This window comes from Hyperolius riggenbachi, chromosome 6 (genome assembly GCF_040937935.1).
Source record: "Hyperolius riggenbachi isolate aHypRig1 chromosome 6, aHypRig1.pri, whole genome shotgun sequence".
Taxonomy (NCBI): Eukaryota; Metazoa; Chordata; class Amphibia; order Anura; family Hyperoliidae; genus Hyperolius; species Hyperolius riggenbachi.
In genome coordinates, this window is record NC_090651.1 from 94,705,825 (window position 1) to 94,716,231 (window position 10,407).

A 10,407-nucleotide genomic window follows, 5' to 3' on the forward strand; every position below is an offset into this window, starting at 1 on the left:
TAAATAAATAAAATGCAACCTGAAAAATGGCTTTGCTAGAGACCACCTCATTGGATAAATAATGTTGTTGAGGAGAGAGGAGGTTGTATTTACAGTGCTGTCATATCTTCCAGCAGAGTGTATGTTGTCAGTGAATCTCTCTCTCTCTCTGGTGCATACAATAGAGCTGCTGCAAGTGATAAACAGGAGCAAAGTAGGCTGTCTGCCCATCATATTACACAGCGCAGCCTGCTCCAGTGTTACTGGCTTGGGAGGAGGTGTGCACCTATTGTACATACTTCTTCCTCCCATACAAGTGTTGTGCAGATGCTCCTCCTATGGAGGCTGGACTGCTGTGCTCTTACACAGATAAAAGGCAGCCTGCTGCAGTGTGAGAGCCAGTACTGAAAGCGTGTACTAAGGACTAGTAGACTTGCATTGCTTTAGCCGGGAACGATAAGCTGTTCCCACTAGACGAACACAACAGAGAAACAACTGATACCTACCAATCCTACAAAAAGAGCTGCTTCCAGCACAGAATAATGATGTATCTGAATTCATTCAATGCAGACGCTTTTATATGTGATAAAGCCAAGGACCTGCGCTCGTCTCTCAGCACCTTGATTCACAAAGTGGACGTTGGGAACAAGCTGGTGCCATCTAACTTGTACAAAAAGAAAGACAGTCAAAGGTAAGCCAGACCTTATGCATTCTATGCAGCATCACTAATATGCATGTTAATTGGTGATTATGTAGAGTAGGCATGCTTTTTTACAAGGGTTGATTTAAAATATTTTTTTTCAAAAGTGGAATAGCTGCCTTTGGTAACTAATCAGGTTTACTTTGCTAAACAGGACAAAGGGGCTGATTTATTTAGAAAAGAAAATTGGACCAAATGTAGAGAGGTTACCTGTAGCAACCAAGCAGGTTTCAGAATTCTGGTTGCTCATTTCTTGCAATTGTTCTTTAGTGTTTTGTTTTTTGTTTTTTTGCTCCAGTTTCCTTTGTACCAATCTTGAGCAATATGCCCCAAATTGGTTGCTCAGGTAACTGCTTTAGTTACTTTTGCATCATCTTTAATATACAGATTGTGTTAGTAATTAGGAAAGATGACAGAATAAGCACAAGCCTTTGTCTGCAGCGTTTTCTGAGAATGTTGTGACTTAGTGGTGGGATTTTGCTGTTAGCGCAGTCTGTGTATCACATACATATCCCTGAGACTGAGGCTGCACGTGTTTCATTGGATCTGTGACATGTGCACAGTGCCGCAATACAACACTGAAGTCTGAGGAGGGGATTTAGCAACGGAGACGTGCAGAGAAACCAAGCTGCTGCTTTTCAGCTCATAAATCCAATCGTGCAAAGGGGGATTATTAAAATGATTAAAACGGAATCTCATCTGTGCATAAATGGATTGCTGGCATGACCCCTTTATGTGAATATGAAGGCATATCTAATAAAGCAGTGCATCAAACAATTGGTAACTAATGCTAGGTACGCACAATGCAATTTTCTGACCGATTTATTGTCAGATTGATTATTTCCAACATGTCCGATCTGATTTCCGATTGTTTTTTCGTTTACTTCTATGGAAAATCGATCATAAAATCAATCGGAAATCAGATTGGACATGTTGGAAATAATCAATCTGACAGTAAATCAGTCAGAAAATTGCATCGTGTGTATCTAGCATTAAACCAGACAGTTATCCATAATCAGATCAGAGAAAGTACAATTCTGTTTGCTTGCTTTATTTTTTTTGTTTGTTTGTTCTGTAGTCCTCTGTTCTGATAAATTAAGTGTTGCTATGGTAATTAGCTAGGTATAGGTGTGCATGGTAACAAGAAAAGCTTTATACGTAAAGTAACAATTTTCTATGTTCTCTCTTCATAGAAACTGCACCAAGGAGGCTATGAAGTGGAAAGAATCATTCAGTCAACTGCTCAGCAGCAAAGGTAAGCTGGAGCTTATGGAGTACACCAAATTTGGTCTGGAACATACAGTGTATGTATAGAAGCAGATGCGCTGCTGGAAAGACAGTTTAGGGGAGAAATGCCTGCAGTGGCTTTTAGCAGCCAATCAGATGTAACCTTCCCTCACTTAGGCATTTCATAAAAATTTTACAAAAGCCGCTTGCTGATTGGCTGCCACAAGTGCTAGACTTTGCGCACAGCCTTTTGTTTTATTATATAGTTTTCTTTTATAGTGGCGGAGTATTGCATGCAATAGACATATTGCAGCCCAGCCTCTTTTGTATGGAGGAACTGCACATTGATACTGGTGTAATCTTGACAATATATATTTTAAGGGGTAATTGAGATTAGGTTAGGAACAGCAAGAGGATAGTTGGTAAAAATCAGTTTTTATAAAACTACAAGCTACTGTATAGCAATGTTGAAAAATGCTGCACTAGAGTACATAAAAGGAAGTCTTTAGCAAAGGTGGCTGTTCTTACACCTCAAAATGTTAATCTGTGGTCTCTTTTTCAGTCAGTCGAGCACTCTGAGGTTTAAAAATATCTTTCTTTCCATATCACGGGGTGTTTAAAATATAGGTTCTCATCATTTAAATGGAAACTGACTTTGATAAATCGCCCCCACAGTGTGTATAGAAGTGGAAACCTGCATCATAGCAGAAGCCCATATAGGAAGTAGTCTAGTTTCAGTGTGTCTGGACAGGATGTGAAATGAGCGTAGTAAGCGATGGTGAGAAGTGTTGTATTAACGTCTGCCTCTTATCCTGTCTTATAGAAGGGCTGACAGCCTTCCGCACCTTCCTGAAAACAGAGTTCAGCGAGGAGAATCTAGAATTCTGGGTAGCCTGTGAAGACTACAAGAAGACGCCTTCAACCAACAAGCTTCCTGCCAAAGCCCAGTGCATATTCCAGGAATTCCTGCAGACTGGATCCCCACGGGAGGTAAGAAGCACAGCTATATTTAGCTTTCTGATAAGATGATATACGGTGCTGCTCGGATCCAGAATGCCAGAGAATCAAAGCTTTCCAGATGGGAGTAACTCACCGCAGTGTACAGGCTAAATAATGACCTGCAATTGTGACCATAAAGGGAATGATATACAGACAAATCCCATTCGCTCTTCCCCGGTAAGGAGGGGATATTGCACAGATTACATTAACCCTTGGCACCAATCACATTTCAGTTTACTGTACTGTGGTCAGATTAGCAAAGATTTGACTTTTGATTGGTTGCACTGATAACTGTATATTCCATTGTCCATCTATGTCACTCCTTATATCAGGTTATAATATATATGGCCCAACTCTACTATGTCTATCTTAAAACCAAAAAGACATTATTTATGCTTCAAACCTTCTAGTAGTTAAACATTGATTCTAAATACTTCTGCCTCTATATGGCCACGAGCACTATAGAAGTTAAACTGCTCCCTGGCTAATAAATCTACGTAGTTAGGAATCTGAGGAACAATAAACAATCCAGTCATCATTGTGATAAAGTCCCATTCTTTATGCAGACTGTAATGTCACGCTGTATATTTAATCCCATGGGTACTACTGGTAGTATAATTTATAATGCCTTATAACTGTATGTACTGGAAGGCCCCTTACCCTCTGCATGATTTCATCTGGAATCGCAAAACATTTATGCCGCGCACCTGCATTTTCCGATCAGAAGGGGCATAAAACAATGGAAATTCCTGAAACTTTGGACTGATTTGCTAAATGCGATGGGCAATACAGGCCAGTGATGTCAACTTGTCTTCACTTGAATCATCCAATCACTGCAGAGAGCATGTTAACTTTTTATTCTCCTGCACATACCTAAATGATCGACTTAAACACCTCCTTTAGTAAATCCTCCATATTCCCCGCCCCTGGTGTAAAATCCATACAGTGAACTATACCATAAGAAATAAACAGTTTCATGGGTGGCTGCAGAAGGTTTAGAGGAGAGGGTCACGTGGTCCTTCAAAACCTGTGAAAATATACTTCGTAATACAGTGTAACTGTTTAAAACATGTAGCATAAAGTTTTTGTATAAGTAAAAAAAAGTTAAATGTGCAAATAAATCAAATAACTAAAACGTTTTTGAATTTTTTTGTCCATGCAGGTCAACATTGACCATCAGACCAGAGAACACACACGTCAACTAATTGCAGACGCATGCCGCAATTGCTTTGATGCGGCACAAGAACAGACCCGTACCCTTATGGAAAAAGACTCCTACCCCCGTTTCTTAAAATCTCCCATCTACCAGCAGCTACTGTCTCAGTCTTCTGTTAAAAAGCTAAAGTTCTCCTTTACATGAATGAAGATGAAGAACAGGACGCGAGCTTCAACTTTGAGCCCAGAGCTCCATACTAGTGATCTAGGACCAAGTTCATGACATCAACCAACCATTATGTGTTCTGGAGTCTAAGTGCTGACTGAGAAGACCTTACGGCAAGGTCCATGCATGTAGATGGTGGCCCTCAGGCCACAGGACAGTGAGGACAATGTATAGAGAGGATCTGGGAGTCCTAGTCCAACTAAATCTCTGGGAAACCATCATGAAGATGCCAGCTAGGACTGTACTTGCCTAAACAGACTCCTGTAATCCTTTATGTTCATAGAGGCGAATTACAGGATAATGATAGCATGTAGGAGTCTCTCTGTGGCAGACTAGGACTCTCAATGTGGTGATCATCAGCTATTGTGTTCATGTTTGTGCATTATGTCTAAGCTTGTAAGTGTCACATCCGCCGCCAGCTGCAGTTTTTTCCTATAGCCAGGAAAATAGTCATGTTATTCTTACTGTTGCTATGTTGATGAGTAATTTATCAGGCGTCTGGAAATGAGTCCTCACCTGGGACACAATGCATGCCAAGTGTTTCAGCCGCAGCCACTCATTATATCCAGATGCTCTTCACCCACCAAGAACAATGGGGGGAAGTCGGATAGAATGTTTAAAATATGTGACACATTCCCCGCCAGCTTCTCTCTTCCTCTGGCAAACAGGAACTGCCGACACTCATCAGTGAGTGTTTGACGAGGTTGTTAATCCTTTATAAGAATATGACAGATGTACAGCGTAGCATCAATGGAATTTGTAAATATGTATGTTTTTATATATATATATTATATATATGTATTTATTTCACAGTTCTCCATGTTTTTTTATTGTTGCTGGACAGCAAATGTGAATACATGGTGCATTGATACCGAATGGACATGTATTGCTGGAAAATACATTCACACTGAGTTTTTTTTTTTTTTATTTAAATATAATAAATTAAAATGATTTATAGAAATTTCTGAATGTTGTCATTGTCATTTTCATCGCAAGTCCTACTGAAATAACAGGGTAGTAGGATTGGGCAATGAGATACAAATAACTGCGAGTTGATGCAGAATTATGCAAATGTATGCAGCTCAAAAATGGACCAATCTAATAATAAAGGCAACTTGAGATTTGATCGGCCCGTTTTCAACATTTGCATAATTCTGCATTATTTGCATCTCATTGATTATCCGTACAGGGAAGTGGTAAAGCAGTCATGTCACACAGGGTTATACTTCTGCAAAGCGTTTGTGGGCAAGTGCTGATGGGGCTATATATTTTAATGATCCCCATCCCCCTTTCTTTAAACAAAAATGGTAAATACAGCATAGATAGATAGCACTGACACCTAGCAACAGAAAATATAGCAGACTGACCATACATGTCCAGATTCATATTAATACAACTCCTGTGCTGTAAATGAAGAGCCAATTCATCTCTATAGCCACCTCCTGTGTAAATCCATCAAGATGGAAGCTTTCCTTGTACAAGCAATGATATTCTCTCTGATAATTGACTGTTTCAGATTAATGTACAATGCTAGGTTCTAAGCTAGTGACGCTTCTGTACAGAACTCCGCCCTGAACTCTTGCCCAAGGAGTCAAGCCCTGATCCCCACAGATGACAATACCCATATGTGTGTGTGCGCTGATGACACATATGCAAGTGAAGCAGGCGAATAGCAAGTTTGCTGTGTTCTAATGATACACTTGTATATATTGTGAGCGCATGGTCAGAAAATGTACCACCCCCAAACTCCCCCAAAGCCTAATCTCAATGCAGAAATGAATGACCAGCGCAGGCCCAGATTTACATCACATGAGCCTATAGGCACAGTTGTCCTGCCACCCTAGACTTCGCCCTCCATGAACCTACAAACTTCTGCCGAACCACTGGCTGGCCCAGCTGTTGCTTCTCCCTTACTTCCCTTGCCTGTCATAGCTACAGCTAGCATTAGGTAGCCAGAGGTACCCTCAGTATTAAGTAGCTAGTGATGTCCTTGACTGAAGGGGGATGTTGTAAGTGAAATGCCAAGAGCAGAGTAAGTAACTTCTCATTTACACCCTGCTCAGGACTTTGCATAGGGAAGGAGGCACTCAGTGAGGGGAGTGAGCCACCTTTCCATTATCAGGCGCCTGTAGGCATGTGCCTACAGGGCCTTATGGTCAGGGCCAGATTTGGGGGAAGGCCCCCAAGGCACGTTCCTAGAGCGCCAAAATTCTGCATAGTCAGAGGGGCGGGTGGTGACAGGTTGAATGCACCTGTCACCAGCCCTAAGTATCGCTCCGCAAGTCCAAAGACGCAATTGCCCCTTCACTGACTTGAGGTGAGCCTGCAGCAGCCAGTAGGCTGCAAGCAGGCTCTTCCGTAATCTGGAGACCTGGTTGGGTGGGAGAGCAGCGCATTGCTGTTAGCGGCGAGCATCGAGCGGTTCACTTAGCTCAGCCGCCGATCCTCCTCCCTCCGAGCGGGAATAGTCACTTGCCTCTCCCGAGACTTCCAGCACTGAAGCTTCCTCTGTCAGCCGCCCGCCGCTGTGTATCTCTATCTCCTGCTGGAGTCTCTCACATGTGACTCGCTGCCGGCACATTACCGGCAAGTCACATGGCGGGGATCACTAGCAGGAAATAGAGATACACAGCGGCAGGCGGCTGACAGAGGAAGCTTCAGTGCTGGAAGTCTGGGGAGAGGCGAGTGACTCTATTCCCGCTCAGAGGGGGGGAGGTGGAGCTGGGGAAGGGGACGAGGACATCTGCACTGGCTCCTTCTTAGATGGGGAGAGGGGGGGGGGGGATCCTGCATCTAACTACCTATACTAAAGTAAGTGTGTGTGTGTGTGTGGGGGGGGGGGCACAGTATCTGGCTGTCTGTACTGGGAGGGGGACGCAGCATTAAGGCACCCATATTAAGGGGGGGGGGCAGCATTAAGCTAAGCTACCTATACTAAAGAGGGGGGGGCACAGCATCTAACTACCTATACTAAAGGTGGGGGCACAGCATCTGGCTGCCTATAGGGGGTGGGGGACAACATATAGCTAATTATACTAAGGGTGGGGCTACCACAGCATTCAGCTACCTATACAAAAGGGGGGATGGACAGCATCTGGCTATCTGTACTAAGGAGGGTCACAGCATATGGCTACCTATACTAAAGGGGGGGGGGCTGCAATGGGGGGGACAGCATCTGACTATCTATACTAATGCTGGATACACACGGTGCGTTCGCGCACTCGATTTCCCGCTCGATTCCCGTCGATTCGTTTATTTACAACATGTCCGATTTGGATTTCGATGGATCGTTAGGTCGATTTGGCATACTTTGCATGCGAATCGACCTAACGATCCATCGAAATGCAAATCGGACATGTTGGAAATAAACAAATCGCCGGGAATCGAGCGGGAAATCGAGTGCACGAACGCACCGTGTGGATCCAGCATTAAGGGGCTGGGTGACCAGGGACCGCATCAGGCTACCTTTACTAAGGGGGGGGGGGGCATAGCATTTGGCTACCTATACTAAAAGGGGGTAAAAATGGACAGCATCTGACTACCTATACTTGGGGGGGGGGGGGGGGGGGGGGGCACCTGTCTACCTATTCTAAAGGGTTGGACATAATTTGGCTACCTATACTGAGGGTCATGAACATATTCAGCCCCCCAATGCTGCTAGGGACCCTATTTTTTTTCTCATGGCTGCACTCCCATGTACAAGTGTAACTGTACTGGGCATGCATGTATGGTCCTCACAGATCCAGCATGATTGCACTCAGACTGGAGTGCACAAGGAAGAAGAGGGTCCCAGGCAGCACTGAGGGGTCTGACTATGTTTAGAGGGTCCCAGGGTAGGAACCGTGGGCACCAGGAGGATCTATTAAGTTTTTTCTTAAATTTTGTGCATAGTTTACGTTAAAACTGTGTGTAGTTTGGAGGTGTTAAGATGTTGGGGGGGGGGGGGGGGGCAGCTGGTCATAATGAGCCTAGGGAAGTAAACTGTACAAATCCGGCCCTGCTTATGGTAAATCTGGCCCAGACCAGAGCTCAACCTTTAAAAAAACTCTAAAATGCAACATGTTTTGAAGGACAAATCCCAATAAAATGTGTTACAATTTGGAATTTTTTAAGTGACAAATTAAAAGTCTTTTCTGAAATTGATGGTTTATCAATTAGGAGGTGAGTCCACCACTACCTCCACTGCTAACCAGTTTTAATATGTTATACTTGTTGGTCCCCTGTTACATTAATTTTGCTGTAGAAAGTTGAAATGTTCAATATTTATTTTTGTTGACAGCTGAATGAACCAAATTGTAACTTACACTGAAATAGCTGCTGTGCAATTAGAAATATGAATATGAGACTGCAGGGAGGTTCTCCATAGTGTTGGGCGAACAGTGTTCGCCACTGTTCGGGTTCTGCAGAACATCACCCTGTTCGGGTGATGTTCGAGTTCGGCCGAACACCTGACGGTGCTCGGCCAAACCGTTCGGCCATATGGCCGAACTAAGAGCGCATGGCCGAACGTTCCCCGAACGTTCGGCTAGCGCTGTGATTGGCCGAACGGGTCACGTGGTTCGGACCCGAACGCGCTCTGATTGGCCGAACTGTCACGTGGTTCGGGTAAATAAATACCCGAACCACGTCATATCTCCGCCATTTGTCTGTGGGTTTAGCTTTGGGTAGGCAGGCAGGGTAGTTCGCGCTCCAGCCACGCTAGCCAGGGTCCCCCCCAGTCATTGTGTGTCACTGCTGGGAACAGTAGTACACCGCTCGTTCAGCCACACTATATAGCATTCTGTGTACTGTTCTGTGTCTGCTGGGAACAGTGGTACACCGCTCGTTCAGCCACACTATATAGCATTCTGTGTACTGTTCTGTGTCTGCTGGGAACAGTAGTACACCGCTCGTTCAGCCACACTATATAGCATTCTGTGTACTGTTCTGTGTCTGCTGGGAACAGTAGTACACCGCTCGTTCAGCCACACTATATAGCATTCTGTGTACTGTTCTGTGTCTGCTGGGAACAGTGGTACACCGCTCGTTCAGCCACACTATATAGCATTCTGTGTACTGTTCTGTGTCTGCTGGGAACAGTGGTACACCGCTCGTTCAGCCACACTATATAGCATTCTGTGTACTGTTCTGTGTCTGCTGGGAACAGTAGTACACCGCTCGTTCAGCCACACTATATAGCATTCTGTGTACTGTTCTGTGTCTGCTGGGAACAGTGGTACACCGCTCGTTCAGCCACACTATATAGCATTCTGTGTACTGTTCTGTGTCTGCTGGGAACAGTGGTACACCGCTCGTTCAGCCACACTATATAGCATTCTGTGTACTGTTCTGTGTCTGCTGGGAACAGTAGTACACCGCTCGTTCAGCCACACTATATAGCATTCTGTGTACTGTTCTGTGTCTGCTGGGAATAGTGGTACACCGCTCGTTCAGCCACACTATATAGCATTCTGTGTACTGTTCTGTGTCTGCTGGGAACAGTGGTACACCGCTCGTTCAGCCACACTATATAGCATTCTGTGTACTGTTCTGTGTCTGCTGGGAACAGTAGTACACCGCTCGTTCAGCCACACTATATAGCATTCTGTGTACTGTTCTGTGTCTGCTGGGAATAGTGGTACACCGCTCGTTCAGCCACACTATATAGCATTCTGTGTACTGTTCTGTGTCTGCTGGGAATAGTGGTACACCGCTCGTTCAGCCACACTATATAGCATTCTGTGTACTGTTCTGTGTCTGCTGGGAACAGTGGTACACCGCTCGTTCAGCCACACTATATAGCATTCTGTGTACTGTTCTGTGTCTGCTGGGAACAGTGGTACACCGCTCGTTCAGCCACACTATATAGCATTCTGTGTACTGTTCTGTGTCTGCTGGGAACAGTGGTACACCGCTCGTTCAGCCACACTATATAGCATTCTGTGTACTGTTCTGTGTCTGCTGGGAACAGTAGTACACCGCTCGTTCAGCCACACTATATAGCATTCTGTGTACTGTTCTGTGTCTGCTGGGAATAGTGGTACACCGCTCGTTCAGCCACACTATATAGCATTCTGTGTACTGTTCTGTGTCTGCTGGGAATAGTGGTACACCGCTCGTTCAGCCACACTATATAGCATTC

General features: G+C 44.5%; 1 protein-coding gene across 1 annotated transcript; it reads left to right on the plus strand.

The window, feature by feature from the left end:
- The first annotated feature begins 368 nt into the window (after window positions 1-368).
- On the plus strand, window positions 369-5,251 carry LOC137521002 (regulator of G-protein signaling 16-like). The gene is made up of 4 exons (XM_068239689.1): window positions 369-670; window positions 1,873-1,934; window positions 2,730-2,896; window positions 4,068-5,251. The coding sequence occupies exons 1-4, from the start codon at window positions 522-524 to the stop codon at window positions 4,263-4,265; spliced, it is 576 nt and encodes a 191-aa protein (XP_068095790.1). The 5' UTR covers window positions 369-521; the 3' UTR covers window positions 4,266-5,251.
- Window positions 5,252-10,407: the final 5,156 nt, after the last annotated feature.